Below are 23,074 nucleotides of genomic sequence, written 5' to 3' on the forward strand. Positions count from 1 at the left end.
TTGTAAATCTTCACATGCACAATTAAGTATGAGAGAATATATTCAAAACAATGCTAACCCACATAAAGGCTGTACCATTTTTAAAAAAGAACTTAAACAATATAATAACATTGATATGTAGTTCCTTGATTGTAAACCAGTAATACAATCAAGGAATTACATATCAATATACTATCGAAACCAGAAGAAATGTTTTCACTAATATAATAACAGTATAAATATACACCCAACAATCTACAATTAAACCTAAATATACATAAAGTTATAGACTGTACAAATGAATAGAAATAATATTAGATAATATTTTGAATAAGTATATACTGTACATTTGCTATATTAGAATGATACAAAATGTCTAAACTAATTTTTCAGGAGATATATACAATAAAGATATAATATAGTATAACTATAAGTATAAATATATTTATCATTAAATGATTTTAACATAATATGCCTCTACTATGGACACACACAAACTAGCTAATTAATTAAACTATATAATACTGAATACATGTATGTTTATAACATACAGGCTAATATAAAATAAAATCTCTAATGTGGCCAGGGTTTTACCCCACTAAAATAACAAAAATCCCTCAGCCTTAAACACAATACAGTGTCTATGGATACTGTATAATTTACTGTGCATTGTATTTTCATAAAATGAAAACCTTGGGTCAACAAAAATCCTCGCTTATCTCAATAAATCAAATATAATATCCACAATATACCATAACAAAATATAATAATTAATAAACTAGTTCTAACAATATGATATGATTAAGACATTAGCTTTGTTTTTGTAAAAATACATAAAGTTTCGGTGGGATTTTCTTGTTTATATTTTTGTTGTTAACTAAAATTGGTGGTATATGGAACGTCCATAAAAATATTGCACTTAAGATTAAGATTCTTTGCAACAACAAATTGTAAAGACAAAAAAAAAACCTAAAATGTTATTACAATTAATTGTTTGTAATGTTTGTTTTTAGGTAAAACACAATACATTTTTAAAAACGTATTATATTTACATTTAATATTAACAACAAAAAGAGTACTTTTTTCTTGTAAAACATAAATATTTATATATTCCTGTATGAGTTGAATAATCTATATTTTGAGTAATTTTTCTACATATATGTCAGATGCTTATTATTAGAGGTAAAAATGTAAATATTCAGACTTATCAACAACACGCCCGTTCACACATACGCACACACAAGCTGGCTTATCTAAAACCAGTGATTCTAATTCACCAAAGTGCATCCACTGAAAAAATACACACATTTACTGCAGTAACTACATTTGTTACTGCAGTTAAACGTATGTACAGTAATTGCTTTGTTTTAATGTAGACGTTTATAATAGGCAGTCATTGCAATAAACAGTGTGTATGAATCTATGATTATCCCCAAAAACGCTTGTAAATAATTGCATAATCCAGTTAGAAAGTGAACAAAAAAATGTATTTACTGCAGTTAAATGATTACTATTGAGTTGTTTCTACTAAATCCACCTGTATATTTTCCAAACTTTAAATCGAAAACATCACCAACAGATAATAATTATTGTATAAATATAACATGTCATTAATTCAGTGTACAGTATATCAAGGCTGTTTCACACTAGCAACAATCACTGTACAAGTAGCATGCTGTTCCATGTGTATAAGGCCGATTCACACTAGTTAATTACACGATAATGTTGCTAAAACTATAGAAATTTGGAAGATTTTTAATAAAAACAAGTTTATTTATAGATAAATATCAAGAAAAAATCATGGCTTTATATAGAAGCCAAAAATTTATAATGTAAAATGTTCAGAAACATGAAATGCATAAGTAATGATCGAACCATAACATTTGCCGGTTCAAGTACTACTCCTTTAAGTCTCTCAACTCCGCCATACAGAATGCTATTCCCTTGCAGATATTCGTATCCATGTCCATCGGAAACAGACACACCTCGTTCTCGGTTGAACATGCAGCTTTGAAGTTCTCCATGTACGCGCTACACTTGCGTGATTTCTTATTGTTTTGGGAATTTGTGCCGACAAAGATGAACCGATCTAGAAGCGTGTTCTCGTCTTGAATAAAGTTGATCACTTTATGATCAGACTGTAATAAATAAATGAAATTTATAGCATAATATTTCATCGGTAAATCTACAAAAGCACTTGTAATTTATTAGGAACAATGTCAAAATTTGCGGTAAATGCATTTTTCACTACAACATGTATGATTAGTTTATTAATGTAGAAGTTTATGAGGCAGTCACTGCTATGTGCATGATTACCAAAAAAACTTACTAATGAGTAAACAAGATGTAGCTACTGCAGTAACAAAATGTAGCTATACTGCAGTAACAAAATGTAGCTACTGCAGTAATAAAATGTAGCTACTGCAGTAACAAAATGTAGCTATACTGCAGTAACAAAATTTAGCTACTGCAGTAACAAAATGTAGCTACTGCAGTAACAAAATGTAGCTATACTGCAGTAACAAAATGTAGCTACTGCAGTAACAAAATGTAGCTATACTGCAGTAACTGCAGTAGAATAATTTTGACATGGTTCTTAAAGCTCTGCCTACACTATCAAACTTTATGCGCCATCAAAATGTGATGTGCCTATATATGGACATAATGATGTCATATCACTACCATATTTGGGCACATCATATATTTTTTTCAAACTATTTTTAATCCCAGTTCCCAAATTCTACACCTCACTAAGTGAACATAATTAAGCTTAGGATGGGCTTAGTTTTTGGGCAAGTTGAATTAACTAACCTTGAGTTCCTCTTTAGTAAGTGACGTGTCTGAGACGTCGACAAGAAACGATTCGGCCGTAGCGGATGAGTTATCAATATGAGTGCACAGCGCTTTTAAAACATCCACCTACGAACAAAGTAATTATAAAATTGCATTATGGTATAAAATACAGCTTGGGGATATATACAAGCAGTCACCTGTAATGGGCTCACAAGTACAAATATATTGACATTTAAAAACAAGACAATAATATGCTTGCTTATTTTGTGGAATTCATGTCGTATATTAAATAATATTTGTAAATAAAATGAGGCAACTATTGCATTAAACAAGTAAAATAAAATGGATTGCAAAAAAATAATAATATCTGAGATCTAGTCTTGTGAATTAATGTACTATGAGGGTGAATTTGATCTCTGTTGTGTGTGCGTACAATCACAAGCTAGTGCTGTTCCACTTTACCACGTGAAGGGTTAAAGAGTCACTATCCAATTGGATTTAACCAGTGGTTGGATGTTGAGCATAATATTCTGGGTTTGAATCTGGGTTGAGGGTGGCTTATCATTCTCAGATTCCCTCATCTTGTTAAAAAATGTATCAATTTTTAGTGTATCAGCATCACTCGGCAGTTTGTCTGTGCCTATTATATTATTAATCAACTTGTTAAATTCACAGTCATCATGGTACTAGAATGCTTGAACCTAGAATCCTAAAGAAACAAGCAAGCCGGCAAACGACCAAGCCATTAACGTGTCACTAAACAATGTTTGCTAATATTGTTTGTACAGAATTATTATTTTGAACTGCAGTGGAAACTAAGCCTATTATCTAGCTGTACAATCCACGTATCGTAGATAATTAACAATATAATTGCTTTTGTAAGGTAAACTTGTTAAATGCCTCGAGGATTAATCCAGTAATTTATCCACTACCTTATGATTTATTGTTGCTAAGCATCTCTCATTTTCATTTAACCTTTTGAAAGCAATGTAGGTAGTAAAGTCAATTCAAGCGATATTGCGATATTTTACGGTGACTGACTAAATGACATGGAAAGATATTGTTCTGTTGTCATGTGTATTGGCCTGTTAAATGTTAAATGTATTATTCTTGGTCCTCAAGCTTAACTGGAAACTGAATTAGCAGCGCCTTATTGTAAAATGTAAAGAGACCAGCAAACGGATTTGAACCAATGCCCACATATACAGCACAGCAATGCCACTCTATGCAATGTGTGCTATACTATAAGTACATACATTGCAAATTTAAACCATTTATTTTTTTTATGGGGGGGGGGGGGTAGTTACACTTTGATAAAATAGTATTAAAAAAGGTTAGGCTACCAATTGAGGCTAGGCAGGATAACTATAGTTTTATAGATAGTGTACAGTAACCTCATACAGTACCTCCCCACCTCTGTCTAGCACAATCACGTCTATGTATTTCATTTACATTACAGGGTGCTTAGGAAACCTCCCCACCTCTGTCTAGCACAATCACGTCTATGTATTTCATTTACATTACAGGGTGCTTAGGAAACCTTCCCACCTCTGTCTAGCACAATCACGTCTATGTATTTCATTTACATTACAGGGTGCTTAGGAAAATAAAGCCCTAATTTTGTGTGTTTTGATTTATTAAATGTTGGCTCACCACTGGTCCTAATGGTTTATCTGTTAAATCCTTTAGTACAACCTTTTCCATGTGGTATCGATTTAAATCCAAATTACTGTGAGCATCAGGAGCTGCAAGATTAATCAATAATAATCAATATCAATGAATAAACACAAATAATCAATAATCAATACAATTAAATCATATATCAATTACCAATAATACAAATAATTAATACAACTCATCAATAATATAAATAATCAACAATTACCAATAATACAAATAATCGATACAACTCATCAATAGTATCAATAATCAACAATTACCAATAATACAAATAATCAATACAACTAATCAATAATATCAATAATCAACAAATACCAAAAATCAACAATAATCAATACAACTAGTCAATAATATCAATAATCAACAATTACCAATAATCAATATATACAAATTATAATCAATATTAATAGTGAATAATAATCAATAAAATCAATAGTAAATTAATTTCTATCGAGGTATATTGACAGGGATTGCAAAATGGCAAATTGTCTCAGTCTAAGTATTGGGTAACATAGTCATAACACTACAGTTCAGAAGTTGTGAAATCCTGAATTAAATCAGGACCAAACCTTGGCCAAGCATTTTAACCACGTACAACTTAATTAATTGATAAATTTGTTTATTGTTGGTTTGCCTGTCTCTAAATCTATTCACCAAACAACTTCCAACCTTTGGACCCTAAATCTAATAATGATCAACTCCCCCGAATCCTGATATTGTAAAACTAGTCATTTTAAAACTGACAATATTGTGAATTCCGAAGAACCTAACCGATTTAAAAAATTGATAAAAAAATATTATTTCAGTGTCAAGCAAGGCAATCTAACAACAAGATGCTGAGCTTCGGAGATCAAAGCACTTACAGAAACCAAATACAACCACAGTGTTGATTGTCCTTTTAGGAAGAAACTCCAACTTGTGTCCGAAGAAGTCAGTGACCTGGTGCCAGATAAGGTCCGAGACGCCACTGGACACGTCCACCGATGCCAAGCGACCCTCGTTACGGAAATAGTTCAGGAACCCCTGTACACTCTTCATGTATACTCCATGTCGTTTCTGAAAGCCGAAGAAATCAATTTGATCTAACTTAAAATAGATTTTTAAAATTGTCATCGGATGCTTAAAGGGACCATGTCAAGATTATTCTACTGCAGTTACTGCAGTACCCATCGTTCGTTAAAGCAACACGTGTGATTTGACTACAGTAATCATGACGCGATGAAAGAAATGATCAATCGCATCGTGATTAGTCAAACTACTTGTGTTACACTTACGTTCTTGCGTCCTAGTGGAAACCAATTTTTACTCTTTAACCTGTGTGTGCAATTATTTAGATTTAAAATATATTATTGCAGTAAAAAAAATGTTACTGCAGTAACTGCAATAGTATAATTTTGACATGATACGTATAAACAGAATTGCATTTGGTATATTCAATTGCAGATTTGTCTGTTGATGGTCGGTGATTTTTTCTGTTGAGTATTTTATAGTTAAAACATAGTATTTTAAAACCACCGACCTGAATTTGAATCTAAATAGACGACAAGAAGGCATGTAAATGCATAATATTTTATTCATAATCTTATTAAGCACACGGACTATATTTATCTTGTATTGTTCAAAATAAATGTATTGATCCAAAAATCTATCACCCAATATAAACTAGTATTTTTAATATTCAACTTTGATCTATACTTTAATTACGTTACACAAAATTATTCTATTATAATTCTAGTTAAATTATTTGTAAATGAAATGATCAGAAAATATCGACTTCTCGATCTTTTATGAGCAATATGCAGAATGTGTTGTAGCTATACCGCATAATAAAGTATGATAACTCGGATACGTGTCACACACACATAATATTAAAAAGATCATAAACCAGAGGTACATTTGCACAAGTGCATGTGTCATCAGTCGTAAAAAAAAACCTTACGATAGAATTAATGTATTTTATGCGAAAATCACAAACTACACGTTCTTCAATACACAAAGAAATCTGATGATAAAAAATTTCAAATCAATTTATAAAAAGAAATTAAATATTTTATTATAATATTTAGTTATTTGTTAATGTTTAAGCTATTGACAAATTCAACTTGATTTTGAGTACATACAGTTATAGTAGATAATAATAATATAGATGATTTACAATTGTATTTATTATTATGTATGTGATAGGAGTATACAGTAGTCCAAAGGGGCCTGGGTATAAAATTAAGGGGTGGGATTATATTTGGATTACCTTAATGGACTATACCAAAGTTTTGTGTCCGAATTGAATAGGGGGTGGGGTTATACTTGATAAAGGAAATTTAACTGACAAAATGACAATATGGGTATAGCGGCTGGATCTCAATGGAGAAAATAAAATAAGCAAAAAGCTAAATCAAAACGATGAAGTAAAACAGCCAGAAAGAAATTGCAAAGCTTCCGAGGCAACACTATAGTCCTTGAGTTTCTTCAGTGCAAAAAATAAATAATTAGTAATAAATAAAAATATATTTTGCATTTCAACCGCAATTACCTCAAATGTAATGAAATGTTTTTATCATTATACAGTATACTTCAAGGATAGAATGATGTATTTATATAAAAATATACTTTGCATTTTAAAAGTAGTCCAATTAGCTTCCCGATTAGCTCATATTTAACTATTTAAATTTAAAATTATATATTTTGATCATTATAATTGAAGGATAGATTTAACGTTGTATTTATATAAAAATATACTTTGCATTTTAAAAGCTTCCCGATTAGCTCATATTTAACAATTTAAATTAAATATTTTGATCATTACATACTTGAATGATAAAACGATGTATTTTATATAAAAATATACTTTGCATTTTAAAAGCAGTCCAATTTGCTTATATTTAACCATTTAAATTTTAAATGAAATATTTTGATCATTACACAGTATTATTATACTTGAATATAAAACAATGAATTTATATAAAAATATATGCATCTTAAAAGTAGTCTAATTAGCTTCTCGATTAGCTCATATTTAACTATTTAAATTCAAAATGAAATATTTTGATCATTATAATTGAAGGATAGATTTAACGTTGTATTTATATAAAAATATACTTTGCATCTTAAAAGTAGTCCAATTAGCTTCCCGATTAGCTCATATTTAATTATTTAAATTTAAAATTAAACATTTTCATCATTATATACTTGAATGATAAAACGATGAATTTATATAAAAATATACTTTGCATTTTAAAAGTAGTCCAATTAGCTTCTCCAATTAGCTCATATTTAACCATTTAAAATTAAACATTTTCATCATTATATACTTGAATGATAAAACGATGTATTTTTATGCTACTATACTGCTGCATGATTACTTAACTACAGTGAGATAGCTATACACAGTTAAATTGAAAATGTTTAATATTCTTAAATTGCCCACAAAGTTCAAACAAAGTAGGACTTGCTGCGAGTAGACATTTAGATTTCAGTTGATTAAATCTAAGATATATTTGCCGGAGAATACTCGATGAAGATGAAACAAACAATTAGCCTTGATGAGGTTTTAAGTGTTTTATGAGTTGCGTCTCGTTATCCATCATTTAAATTTATTTGCATTTAAAATACGTACAATTTTGATATCGGCAACCATTCCGAGAATGTTAAAAAAAATAAAGATTTTTCTATACTTTTCAAATAAAACTGCAATAGAAAGAACCCCTCCTTTTGGATATTGTAATATTTATAGGACACCCAGGGGACACTATTTTGGGTGCCAAAAGTTTCCTCTTAATAGGATTCTATCTAGTATTCATACTGTAGGCTGCCGTATACATAAATAATGTATCTTAGGTTTCATAAAATGAGACCCAGTCAACCAACAAAAATGAAGGGATACACAATTAACTTCAAAGCCTTAAAGCTTGGTTCCCACTAGCGACGCAACGTAACCTAAACAACGTAAGAAAATGCCCTTCCAATAATTGTGTTTTCCCCTGCCTGTGTGAAATCAAACCTGCGATGTTTGCAGCACTGTTGCGTCGTCTGTTTCCACTAGTGATTACACAAGACAACACTTTGCGTCAACATGCCGATGCGTTGCGTAATAGCAAAATCATTGTATCAAATATAAATAAATAAATCTACTACCGCATATAAAGGCCCCACTTTGGGACACCAAATGTACTAGACCCAACAGTTCTACAGAATAGGGGTTGGTTGTACAGTACTGTAGCCATGAGAACGCAAGTGGTAATTGCAAAAAGTGAACAATCTTTGTGCAGGCCTCAGGCTTTTGAAAGGCCTATGTGAAAAAGTGGTCAGGTTGAAACCTTACCTACCATACTGGTGGCTTACAACCCTGCAGAAGTATTTAAACATTCCTGCCTCTCATTAGGGCCTTTACGAAACACGACGGGAAGCCATAGGACGGTGCTCATGAATAATTTGCATGAGTTTTAATAAAAGTTGGCGGAACTTAGCGTAACTAATAAAACGGCTATGTTGACTGTATATGATTTTACGCTCTAGCGAACATAGGATATTCTTAGTCCTCCCTAACCGCCGTGTTTCATAAAGGCCGTATTATTTTCATAGGAAAGCATCCCCTTAATAAATGTGTCACAAAAGAATCTCAGTAACAGTACTACTATATAAACTTACTGCTAATCGGCCGGTGTCTACTTCATCACTTTTACCACCTTCCTGCATTTGACTTGGATGCTTTGCACAATGCGCAGTCGCCTGTTTCATAACTGCTTTCTCTGGAATTGCCAAGTTCAGTGCAAAGATATTAGAATACTATGAACAAAACAAATTTAAGCGTTACTCTTATGATTCAGTATGGGACTATGTCAAAATGATTCTACTGCAGTTACTGCAGTAAGTACATTTTGTTTACTCTTTTATTGTTTATGCAATATTTTGGCAAGCTTTTTTGGGTAAATATGAAAATATTGTTTATTACTGACTAGCTCAGAAACTTCTAAATAGAAACAAAATTATTAAATCACACATTTTTGCAGTAAAAAATGTAGTTACTGCAGTAATATAATTTTGACATGATCCCTAAATAAAATCTGTGAATAGAATTAATGACATACTGTACTATTAAATCAATAAAATACTTACCTCAAGAAGGCCATGATTAAAATGTTTTGAGTAATTGAAACATTGCAAATTCTTTTTTTGTTACCATGGATATTAAATACAAAATTCATCACATTGTCAAAGTATTCATTGAAACTTTATCATCCTGGGATACAAATGGTTTAGGCCTTATAATAATAATAATATAAAAATAAATATTAATAATAATAATTACCGATTTCTATAGCACCCTTTTCATGAATAATTATGCTCAAAGGCGCTTTACATAGAACATTATTACCCCGGTCATTTTTTTAGATCAAACATGTATGGAAACATACTGTACTCCCATAATGCAGCTAGTAATCAGTTATCTTGGCTAAGGATACAAGCAATGTGGCGAGAGTTGGATTTAATGATTTTATGATCGGTAATCCAATGTCCAACACACTGCGCCACACGCCTTGGTGAAGTATGAAATGTTCTATTTTCACCTCATGACATTATTTGTACCATTGCACTCATTTATAAACATCCATTATTTCTATAACACAATCAGGAATATCTTAATGTGAACTGGTTTTGAAGTATTACAATCATTAGGTTTATGTAAACCACGAAATAAGTATATGCATATTTATGCAGCATTTCTTGAAAAACAATTTTAATAAATCATCCATGACCTAAGTACTATAGTACTTGATGTTGGTTGACCTCAAGGACAATGATCCAAACAAAAATAAGATGTATCTAAAGGAAAACAAAATCAGAGAATTTAAAACATAATTAAAATCGGATTGCCTGCAGGTGTGATTAGGCCTCAATGAACTTGGTAAATCTTGTTATCAACGAAAATAAATCTACAGATAAAGAATAAACATGTTTTGCAAGACTATTATTACTATAATTTTGTTTTCTTCATGTCCTGGTTCACACTAAGCTTTCCTCTTAATAATACAATTGATATAACCCGGTGTTCACATAGAAATTTCTAAACCTGTACATTTTTATCAGTATTGTTCACACTAAGATTTTCTCTTAATACAATTGATATAACTTGGATGTTCACATTGAAATTTATAACTGTACATTTTTAGCAGTATTGTTCACACTAAGCTTTCAAAACACTGTAGTACTAGTATACATATTCACACTAGCTTTTGTAAATTATTTACAATTTCAATATAGCCTGGTTCACACTGAATTTTATAACTGTACATCCTTAACTAAAACTTGTGTTGAACTTATTAAGTTGAACTTAATAAGTTATTCTGTACATCCTTATCTATATTCCTGGTTCACACTGAGATATTTTTTATTGTACTTCTTTCTCCAGTATACAACAAGTTCAATATCTAGCCTGGTTCACACTGAATTTTATAACTGTACATTCTTTATACTTGTATTCGCATTGAACTTTATTACTGTAGTTATTCTGTAAATTCTTATTTATTCCTGGTTCACACTGAGATACATATTTTTATTTATACTTCTTTCTACAGCATACATTCCGGTTCACACCAAGTTTCATAATTGGTATCATCTTTAAGTAACAACGTGGTTAAAGCTGCATTCACACTTGAAAGATAGCGTATACTGATTTTTCATTACTTAACAAGAGTGCCCTCTTGCATTCCGGGAAAAGTTTGAATAATTTTAACAAACAAACAAACAATAATTTTATAATTAGTTAATTAACTAATTAATTAAGTTAGTAGTTCAATTATTAACTAGTTTCACACTGTGTTTATACAGTAATATAGAAAATTGTTTATTATTAATTTTAATTAATAAATAAGCTTGTTAATTTTCACAATCTCAACAAGGATAAACAGTTAAAAAACACTTAAAAATAAACGCAAGTCATATGTCCTAATAAAGTCATCCTATTGAATAAATACTTTACAACTCATTAAAAATTAACGATACAAAAAATGTCCTAATTAATCCGGATAGTTCATGGTGATGCATAATTAAAAGGCATTTTAATTGGTACATTGAGCTGCACCACGCTATCTCCTCGTACAACCTCGATCACTGTCCATAAATGAACAAAATAACTAGCCTTTGTATTTGTAATATTTTAAACTCGTGGGATATTTTTCACTGCGTGGGTAGGCTATCAACGTAGTATTAATGTGTCTACACTCTTGATATCTTAACCCTAATTAGATCATTATTTTTACCGTTACAGACAGACGCAAATTAAATTCAAAAAATATTTGATACTTTTTCCATTTCTAGACAATTGAGAATTCATACTACAGTATCTAGTATATTTTTCCTTTTTCTTGCGTTTTACGCTTTTTAATGGAACGTTTCCGTGTAATTTGAACTTGGCAGTAATAGCTTTTGCCGATTACAAGATCACGTAAAGTAGGTAGTGAGATGTTATTTTATCGCCCAATTGTTTGTAATAATTATTCTCAGATATCTCACTAATAGACTTTACAGATTATCTTCTGCACGCTCCGTATCTACCAGCGCTACCACACTCTGTGATTTTATTGTTCCTAGACACAAAATTGAATAAACTAAATCGTTATCTGGCTGCCAAATATTTGAATTCCATGTCTACAGATCTCTGAAGTTGTAGTTACATAGGTATTATTTAATAAAGATGTATTGTCCCCAAAAAACATGAAAAATGAAGATTAATAAAATCAGACTTTAAATAGACCAGTTTGCAGTTTTAATAGTTATTCACTTACTGTAAAAAAAAAAAAAAATTATTTCACTTAAAAAGACAAAAGAAACAGTTAATTTTAACCAAAAACTATTGTCTGACAGACAATTTGATCATATTTTGCTTTAATTTACAGTTTTTCAGGTAAATTAATTTTCTTTTTCGATCCAATTTTTCGTCAAAGTGGATTAGGTGACATTAAAATGGCATATTCAACAACAAATTGTAAAAAAAATTGTTTAGGGGGACAATAATATCTTTTTAAAATTATTTTATAATACATTTTTTCATGGGTGTATGTTGTATTTTATGACTTCATCTACTCATGGATCTGTCTATTATCATCTAATCACACGTCATTAACGCTTTCAAATTCGCGGTAATGCCAGCACTTGTAAAAAAATAAATCTCAAAGAGATATTTGATTCCTGATTAATAATAGCTAAGACATGCTTGTGGCTTAATGAAGTAAAAATAGCAAAATAGTAAACAAGTACAGGATGAAAATGAAATACATTTCCGTTAAAGATGTATTGTCCCCCAAAAACATGAAAAATGAAGAATAATAAAATCAGACTTTTAATACAGTAGGCCATTTTGCAGTTTAAAAAAACAAACACAAAATTATTTCATTTATAAAAAGACAAACGAAACAGTTTATTTTAACCAAAAACTCATTGTCTGATAGACAATTTTGCTTTAAATTACATTTTATTAGGTAAATAATTTTTTTTTTCGACCCAGTTTTTTGTCAAAGTGAATAACTATTATGTGACAACAAAATGACATATTCAATAACAAATTTTCAAAAAATTATTTTTCAGGGGGACAATATCTAATAAGTATTATTTTGTTTGTTTTTTTAAGTTCATTGGTCTAGAGTCCTTTCTGATAAAATGTATAAATGTTGGTGATCATTGAACAAGAGCTAAGTTGTGATTGTGTGTTTGTATATTTCGTGGAAAACACCAGGACCACATTTTCGTTTCAATATTTTTTTTTTAGTTAACTTTAGTCCAGAGTTAAATCCTTTTTGATAAAATTTATAAGCGCTTGTGATCATTGAGCAAGAGCTATGTTGTGTGTGCATACTGCAAAACGTTTTGCCGTATGTTTTTTAAAGACATACCTCAATCTTCGGCAGGTGCTTGGCTCTGACTGTATTGTTATAAACAATACCATTGTAACCGAATATAATCCCATGCTCTATTAGTAGTATAATCCCTCCTACTTAATTTAAAATGCTATGTTATTTAATGCAATCCAGTTATAAATACCGCCCCCTCACCCCACCCACCCCCCCCCCCCCCCCCCATCATTTTTCATATCCTACCCATTGGGACCATCTATACAGTAATTATTAATGTGTGCATACCGTTGGTTACATTATCTAATTCCCCGGCGATCATCATCGTTTAATAGATAGTATCAAACGATAATAATTATTTACACAATGAAAAGATAGCATATTCAGTAACAGCCACATACTGCTACACTCTGTCAAGATTAAGCATAAGTATTACAATCACGCTGGCTAATTTGATATATTTTGTTGTAGCTATTTCAATATCAGGCCTGTCATTGCTCTGTGTGTACTGTGCATGTATTCTCATTAGCATATAAATTACTTATTTAGAAAATGACTATTTATATGCACTGTGCATTACCACTGGCTAAGAAATAAATAGCAGATTTTAATTTCCTCATAAAATGTTTTCCCGGCAACAAAATTATTTGCCAATGTCACTAATATAATACAGAACTTCTGATGATATTTATAGTGACAAATATAGTAGAACCCCTATTAAGGGGACACTCTCAGGACCCCAAAAAGGTGTCCCCTAAATAGGATGTCACCTGAATATGGGTTGGCTGTAATATTGAAACATATTTCTATTTCGTTTTAAAGTATTTGAAAGTATCCTTTAATAGGGGGTCCCATGAATACTGTAGCTGTAATGTTATAAATACAACGGTCAACTGTCCAAATACTGGACATGGGCTGGCCCAAATGTCTTTTAGTGCTTAAAGCTCTGTCTACACTATCAAACAAGCTTGACAAAAGTGATGTGACAAAATATGGTAGTGATATGAAATCACCATGTCCATATATGGGCACGTCACATTTTGTTGTCACATAAAGTTAAAAGTGTATACAGAGCTTTAAAACAATTCTAGTTTTGAGAAAGTCTGGTTTCAAGAGATTGTTTAATCTAAAGCATTAAATAATGAAACAACATTTAAAATTAGTAATATTATTAAATTAAACCCCTTCAAAAAACCTACCTTTTTAAGAAACTGACCCATTTCGTAGGAGGGATCCTCACGGATGAACTTGTCACATCGTAGCATATAACGTAGATTTGGTACAAAATCAATTATAAATAGGCCGTCTGGATCTTTTTCGAACTCTCTCTCTAGTAATTCAAGAACCCATTCCAATGTTAAACAATTTGAATTCTCCTGTAATGAAAAATTGTGTAATCCTAATTAAGGGTGATACCACTGTCTTGGAGGGGAGTTTGGAAAAATTGTTTACTTTTCAGGTTATGTTCTCCCCTTGAAGGGGATAAGGCCTATGTCGGTTCATCCAGGTAAGCTAGACACGTAATAGACTAAGAAGCATGTCAAAATTATTGTAACAGTTATGGCACGATTATATTTTATTTACTCATTCATAAACCATTATTCAATTATTTATCAAGAAATAAATTTTAAACAAATATTTATTTTCTAAAGAAACATCAAAAGTCAGAAAAATATGATTAGATTTAATTATTAATCAAGAGAATATAAATCTACACAAAACTATGAAAAAATGTGTAATCCTAATTTAGCATGTCAACATTATTGCAACAATTACTGCAAACCTATATTTTGTATTCATAAACCTTTTAATTCAATTTTAGCAAGAAATACATTTTTAAAATATTTATTTTCTGAAGAAAAATGTGATCAGATTTAATTATTTAATCAATAAAATATAAATCTACACAAAATAAATACGCTTGTGAAGAAAAAACTTGAAGGAAAAAACTAACAAAACAACTTGGCGCCACAGACAATAGCCGACCAATCGGTGTGATATTCCTGAACTCCGAAATGAGCACTTGATATTTAAAATTCCATTAGTAAATCCAAGACAAACGCAATTTTCAATTGAAATGGTTTTCAGATTAATACTATTGTCTATAAAATATCCAATTAAAGAACGATTGAAAACGTATAGCACGGGAATACTTAAAACTTAGAGTACATTAGACTTAGCGGTAACCGTTAAATACTGTAAGCTTGTATCTTCTTGTTATGATTTCTTCGGTTTAATACTCTGACATTTTACAGTTACACGACTTTCTGTCGGCTCTTGTTTAACTTGAAATTTGTAAAGAATTAAATAAAAAATGCACGTTTAAAATGTATTTTAAATGAAAAACAAGAAATATTTCTGATACACAATCGGAAGATAATAAAAAGAACTTTCATTTCATTAAACATGTATTGTCCCCCTGAAAAAATAATTCTTAACAACATTTTTGTTGAATATGCCATTTTAATGTAACATAATAGTTATCCACTTTGACCTAAAATTGGATCGAAAAAAAATGAATTTACCTGAAAAAACTGTAATTTAAAGCAAAAAATGGCCAAATTGGCTGCCAGCCAATGGGTTTTTGGTTGAATTTAACAATTTATTTTGTCAATTTATAGGTGAAAACATTACTTTTTTTCATTTGTTTTCTATGGAAGTGATTAACTTTATTAAAACTACAAATAACAAATTCAAAGTCTGATTTAATTAATCTTCATTTTTCATGTTTTTGGGGGACGATACATCTTTAATAAACAGAATTTTATTTCATTAAAAATTTGAAAGTTTCTTTAAATAGTAGACCTCTGCTTTGGGACACCCCTATTCAGGGAAGACAGTACCTCTGTACCCACGAAACAAAAAAGGGGGGAAAAAACAGTATGTTTTAACTCTATGTCCTACGGCATTCGGGGAACTGAGGGCGTCCCCTTTAATAAGGTTCTAGGGATAATAAGAATTCCTATTAAAACTGCATAAGCGAGAATGTTCTCACTATCGTTACATATTGGAATTTAACATTTTTATTTGCCAGAGAAAAAAAAAATACTGTCTACACTGAAACGAAGGTGAAATTTGCTTTTTTTTTGAGAACTGGTGAAAGGTCGTGATTTATTTTTCGGCAATTGTAAATTCTTTAGCCAAATTTTCTTTTGTGGTTTATGGAAAACTTTACCCAGAGCCAGGCGGACAAATGTTTTTTTAAGGGAAATTTATTTTTGCCAGTTTTGTAAAAAGATATCTTATTTTTTTGCCGTTTAGTAATCAACATTTAAAAATGCAAATGGCCAGCGTAGACTGTACAACTGAATTGAAAATAACATTTTTTTTTAAAATATTGTGTCAATATATTTCTATTTTGAAGGCAGCGGCAAGTCAATTGCATTCAATAAATTATGATTATTATATCATATCACAGAAATATGATAGCTTTTTGTATCCTATAATTTATCACCGAACAATAACAATAAATAAATATTAAGATAGCTTTATGTTAAATAGTAGTACAGTGTTATTGCATATTATAATTAGAATTCCACATCTGACAATTTCTGATAAAATTGTGCATAATATTGTTTTAAAATTCTGAAATAAATTAAATAATTTTTAAATATTTGTTGTAATTTGAATATTTATGAGATGAGATGTTATTTTGACTTGATTACTAGAGGTTGAGTAAACAAATAATAAATAATAATTTCAAAAATATGAAATTAGTAAAATAATATCTTAAATTAATACAGTACTATTACTACTACTACTAGTGTTTGATATTATTATCAGTGCAATTAAGTCTTAAAAAAGTAAAAATGCCGGAATATCATTGATTAAAAAAAATTATATTTAAGGAATATTTAATAGTTTTGACATGATTTTCAAACATCATAAGAAATAAAGCAAGAAATAATATTTTTATTAATAATTTAAAAAATACAACAACAGATAACAGAAGAGTACAGTAATACAAAAAACAAACAATTTAGCAATATTTTTTTAATAGAATGCTCGCTAGTCTGGTTGATTTTGAATCTCCAAAACCAGGGCGAGAGGCGAGCCATGCAAACGTACGCCTCATATTAAAATATCGAATTCAAAAATTCTTTGGACAAATCTGCTAATTATTATTTGCTTAATAATTATTACTCTGTATTGTATGTGTACAGTACTTCTTGTAATGTACTGCATTTTTTACTGTTTTTGAAATTTATTATGAAATGAATGAAATTTGTCCCGTTCACTCCTCAACCCGCCTCGCATTTTAGGTATTTCAAACCTACAACATATTTGGGTGTAACAATGTGTACTGTAAAAGTCAATAAACATTTAATAGTACAGAATATGGATTGTGGAACTGATAAAATGTTGATTATAACTTTGAGGTAAAATACAACTGGGATATCACGTTAAAGCCAAAGTGCTACTAGCGTAATGAAAACACTCGATTTCCATCTAATAAAGGTTTACTGTTTCATGTTTTACTGCACGCTTATGAGTTTGACTGAGAAACACGAACGCAAATTATCATATGCCAACTAAATATCTGGATCATATTTCTAAGTAAATGAACTCAACTGTTCAGCTCATCATCTTTTTCATTTCCTGAGCCTCTGAAATAAACACAGTAGGTATTACTGTCTCGGTTATAAGCCCATCCACTTACAAATTTGAGGGTGGGATTATTTTAAGCCCATCCTTTACAACACAAAAAATGTCAAATTTGAGGGTGGAGTTTAACTATATAACAATTCACATGAACAAAATGGTTTGGTTATTTAACGATTTTGCATGGAGCAATTTATTTATAGGTCAGAGTTTAAAAATACTGTATTTATACAGAATATTTTTGGCAGTACCAGAAAAAGGCCCAAAGAATACCACTCTTCAATAAACGCATGGAGCAGTAATTTATGTAAGTTAATGGAATTTGACCTCTTACCTTAAAGGGTCAGAGTTGAAAAATACTGGATATTTTTTGTCAGTTCCAGAAATAAGCCAAAAAAATACCATTCTTCAATAGAAGTTGTTAAATCAGATCTTTTACAGTACAATAAAATGCAAAGATGACTATGGTGCCCATGTTTGATGATGAGCTTGTCTTTTTGGTGTTTGCACATTGCTCATCTCTTCTCATTTATGCTATCTATTTTGGCCCTAACGGCTGCCCATAGATGACAGGCCCTACTTTACTCAAAGATAAATCATAGAAGATACTGTAGATTGCAATTACTTTCTTCAAGACAATCAACTCAGAGAGAATGGACACTGGCAATATTCCAGGATATTTTCAATTAAGGTAGAGAATGCTTGAAGATGTAGAAATTTATGACCAACATTGGCATTTACTGAAGAGTAGAAATGGGTTTACATTTCACAAGATCCTCGTAAGATGGTGAATTTGACATTATGATATTTCAGATGAATAATTGCAAATATCTTCACAATCATGCGAAAGAAATTTTTAAGAAAATATTTCATTTCTGAGCCTGTGTAGTGTGAACATCGTGGATGAAAAAGAGCCAAAACATATTTTCCATTTTTATTTATAAATATATTTCATTCATTCATGGTGTATGGCAAATATTAAGTGCAACATGAGTTATCTTGCATTTTTATTGTAAAAACATTTTTAATAAAAAAACATTTTTTAAACTGTATCTTTTAAATACTCAAATTAAAGGCTACAAACCATGTTTTTAAATGATAATTTAATTTGATAAATACATTATTGAATACAATTTATTTTTTTCATTGGAACTTTGTCAATGAAAGGGGAAATGTGAACACAAGACACCCATTGATTTATCCCCTCCCCTGATTTTAACCAACATTTTATAAAGAAGATTAAAAATTATAGCATTTTTACTATCAAATAGATATAAAAAAAATACAAAAAAAAAATATACAGAGGTCTAACAATACCTGGATGTTGGATTCAGACAATCCCATGTCAATATAAACTCTACTCAAAGAGACGCAATATTTATTCATTAACACGATTGCGTTCCATCATTGCGATAATTGAATGATGTGATGATACTTACAGACAGTAATTTCGCCATTTCTCTTGTGTTGCCGACAGCGATTGGACTCTGTATTTTCTTGGGAAGCTCTCTTGCAATCATGTCTTCGACTATTAATGACCTGAATCCATACATGTGCACGAGGTCATCCACAATGCGACCCTTCTTTGACCCAGGCCCACCTACAGTAGTCAATTAGGAAAAAAATTAACTTTTAGTTAGCTACTTATTATACACACACCAACAGTGGTGTTAGTGGTCTGTGAGTGCCGCTTACCTGGATAAACCAACAATAGCCATTCTCCTCGAAGAGCGAGATATAACTCAAAATGTAGAAGTTTTCGTTGAATCTAACTTTTTGTTAGCTTAACATATTGGTATACTAAAGAATTGGCAATTATCGGATTTTCAAATAGTAATGCTGTAATTAACAATCTCTTCCTAGGACAACCACACAGGATGCTCTCTACACAAACAAGTTTCGACACAAGTCTTGGGTATATATTAATAGATGTTTTTATTGCCAAAAACACCCCTATTAACGGAACAATTTGTTGGTCTCATAGGTGTCCCCTTAATAGGGGTTCTACTGTGCAGTAGAACTCAGTGAAATACCCATTTATGGGGACACTGTTCTGTGATGAACAAGGGACTGTAATGTTTAAACACTATAGCCAAACCCTACAGTACATCCCTAATACTGTAGGAGGACACATTAGTTCCAAGGGTGTCCCTTTAATAGAGGTTATACTGTACAGTAAAACTCCTATTTAGGGGAACACCCCTTTATGGCGATACTGTCCTGTGAAATGAACAAGGGGCAATGTTTAAAAACTACAGCCAACACCCATCTAGGGGACATGCCTGGTTCCCATTAGAGACGCAACACAACGACGTAACGCAACTTAAGGGATTTGACCAATCACAAGCAAATGCAATGGATTTATTTGACGGTCGCTTGTCATTGGTCAACTGGTTTGCGTTGCGTCTACGTCCTTGGATTGCGTCCTAGTGGGAACCAAGCTTTAAGAGGACACTTGAGTCCCAAAGGTGTCCCCTTAATAGGAGTTCCACTCTACAGTAGCACTGAGGAACTGTAATGTTTAAACACTACAGCCAATTCAGGGTACTGTACATCCCTATAAAGGGACCCAAAGTGTCCCTTTAATAGGGGTTGTAAGGTACAGTATTATAAATTTACAATATCAACAATTTTAAATTGCAATGCTCTTTCTCTCCACATGAAACATTCAAATAATGATAATTTCTGACTATCATACTGCTTATATCATAATTATTGCTATCATCTCAGTCACTGAAAGTGGTACTGATGAATTAGCTTGATCAAGATGAACGCTCCCTGAGGCATTGCATGGATGATGTTGTCACACGTACACACGATGTATTTGCAGCTTAAAACATACAAACACACTACAATATCTAAAGGCTATAATGATAAAGCCATATTGAGTTCCTTTATTAGAAATACCAGTGTGTCTGATCTATAATGTTATGATTTAGGCTAAATGTCAAACTGATTCAATATTATTAAAATAAACATAAGAACATTTAATGTATGTCGTACAGTACAATTCTGTTGTCAAACGTCCACCATTTAATCAGGGACTATTTTTGCCAGTGTACAATATACACTACCAGGGAAAAATGTTCATTAAAAAATTTTTTTTTAGCAATATTGCTAACCAAACTGATTTTTAAGTCGAGAAACATAGTTTTGTATTGTATTTTTTGCTACACAATTTTAGAAATGTGTAGCAATAAGGTTGTTTTGTATAGCTTTTTGCTATGCTACACTGGCGAAAATGTTCCCTGAACTACAATCAACCTCTATTCAGGAGACACTCCAGCTACATACTGTATTATTGCGACATATATTGGGTCCCAAATGTGTCCCCTGAATAGAGGTTCTATCGTAGTAAAATAACTTCAACACAATGTTACATTATTACTGTAGTAAGCACTATATACACACAATAGTCATGTACTGATTTTCAATTGCATAAATATTGATTCTTAAGCAAGGTAAATTTGTAATAGGCTATTAAATTGTCTGATTATTTATTGATTTTTTAGTCAGAGATTTATTGTTATTCCTTCATGGTTTGAGCAGTAAGTTCACGTTGGCAGGCAATCTGGCAGGCAATCAATATGTAAAATTATTCAGCAATTTTTTCGCCTTCATTATACAGTAGCAGGTTCAATCTGTGTACGTTTATATGCAACAGACCTATCAGTGGATTTACTAATAACTGCAATCTGTTGTATTGTAATTTGTATAAGAGTAGAATTTTTACATTATTTTCTATAAATAAATACTGTATTTAATGTTAAAGAATTATTCATTTTATGACTACTTCACAATTATCTGTGAACACTATTATTTCATGGCATTAATTTTTTTAATTCATAAGCATAGAAAAATTATAAAATATAAACCACCCAGTGATATACTGAAAATTAATTAATTTATGATGAAATCTGTGAGATTGTAAAAAAGCACTCTAATCAAGATTTAAACTTTAAACTTCTGCTTGGTTCCTGACATCCTACCACATAGACCATTTGGGGCTTTCATACATAAATGAGATTGAGAAATTAATTTGGATTTGTCTAAGAAGACCTATATAATTTAATTATTTATAAATTATATAAATGAAATTAATCTCATTCAATACAGATAGATACATACAGTATGAATTTCATTATTAATAATAAATATTAGTAAATATAATTAGGCCTAGGCCTAGGCTAGGAAAGAAATCTTTTATTTATGATAGCAAATATATTAATTAGTAATTTTGCCAATAAATATTAATATCCATGTAGGTAGGCCCTAGTCGAGTACAACTAGGCTATATAACACGTTTAGGCTTATTAACTCTAAAAATGAGAAGCAGAGATGATGAACTGACACTGACAGGGCTAAAACAACCCACATAAAGTTATAACCATACAGAACCAGCCAAGGGCGACGAAAGTGCATTTGTACGTTGTCGTCGTACCGCCAACCGTCCGGGTCCTCACTCACGGTGTCCCACTCAATCACCCCAATCACAGATTTATTACGTCATTTTTCTTACCGAATACGAACACAATTCCCGTTTTCTTGACATTGCTGCCAACCTCAATTTCAACAAGGGGTCTTCTGTTAGTGATTCCCCCATCTTCGCTGCTTTCTTCCTTACTATTTCCACATCCCATGTTTAGTAATCCAAATCTGCGTTCCTCCTTTTCATTATGTTCAAAGCAGTGTGGAAAATGGATTAGTTGCTATGTGAGCGTTATGCCTTATAGGGGGCGCTAACAACAGTCGGCGATATCAAAGAAACCATAGTCAATTTCTATTGACTATGAAGAAACGTAACTTCCAGTTTCCAAAAAAAGTTTTGTTTTTTTATCCCAATGTTCTATATCTCTAAAATGTTGTGTGTCACGGATGCCTATTATATCCATTATGTTTTAATACAGCAGTAGTCTTTACTCTTTTTTGCGATTGATCGTATGGATACTACTAATATAAAGTTAAAGTTAACGTTTTACTTGCTCGTGCAAAAGCTCTCGGTCCCTGGCGAGGTACCTACCAAAGATACAATCTAGTTATGGGCACAGACTGGTGTACACATATTTCCGACATGCGGCCTAATATCATCAAAGGGAATGGAGTACACCAAAAAATATTACTTACTACTAATACAAAATATATAAATATATAGGCTACTAATACCAAAGTTTCCTTTG

The 23,074-nt window shown here is 31.2% G+C and overlaps 1 protein-coding gene across 1 annotated transcript; it reads right to left on the bottom strand.

Annotated features, from left to right (window-relative positions):
- Positions 1 to 987: 987 nt before the first annotated feature.
- On the bottom strand, positions 988 to 22,567 carry LOC144848512 (uncharacterized). The gene is made up of 8 exons (XM_078705295.1): positions 22,417 to 22,567; positions 19,337 to 19,497; positions 14,495 to 14,671; positions 9,097 to 9,234; positions 5,316 to 5,508; positions 4,426 to 4,517; positions 2,791 to 2,898; positions 988 to 2,117 (listed from the first exon to the last, which is right to left on the bottom strand). The coding sequence occupies exons 1-8, from the start codon at positions 22,535 to 22,537 to the stop codon at positions 1,878 to 1,880; spliced, it is 1,230 nt and encodes a 409-aa protein (XP_078561421.1). The 5' UTR covers positions 22,538 to 22,567; the 3' UTR covers positions 988 to 1,877.
- Between the last annotated feature and the right edge of the window lie 507 nt (positions 22,568 to 23,074).

The sequence above is a fragment of the Antedon bifida genome, chromosome 7 (genome assembly GCF_963402885.1).
Source record: "Antedon bifida chromosome 7, ecAntBifi1.1, whole genome shotgun sequence".
NCBI classification, from domain to species: domain Eukaryota; kingdom Metazoa; phylum Echinodermata; class Crinoidea; order Comatulida; family Antedonidae; genus Antedon; species Antedon bifida.

Coding starts and splice junctions, on each gene's coding strand:
- LOC144848512 (XM_078705295.1), bottom strand. CDS start 22,537: ATGGGATGTGGAAATAGTAAGGAAGAAAGCAGCGAAGATGGGGGAATC. Junction 14,672..19,336: donor AAATGGCGAAATTACTGTCT/GTAAGTATCATC, acceptor TTTTCATTACAG/GAGAATTCAAATTGTTTAAC. Junction 2,118..2,790: donor TTACTAAAGAGGAACTCAAG/GTTAGTTAATTC, acceptor TATTTATTACAG/TCTGATCATAAAGTGATCAA.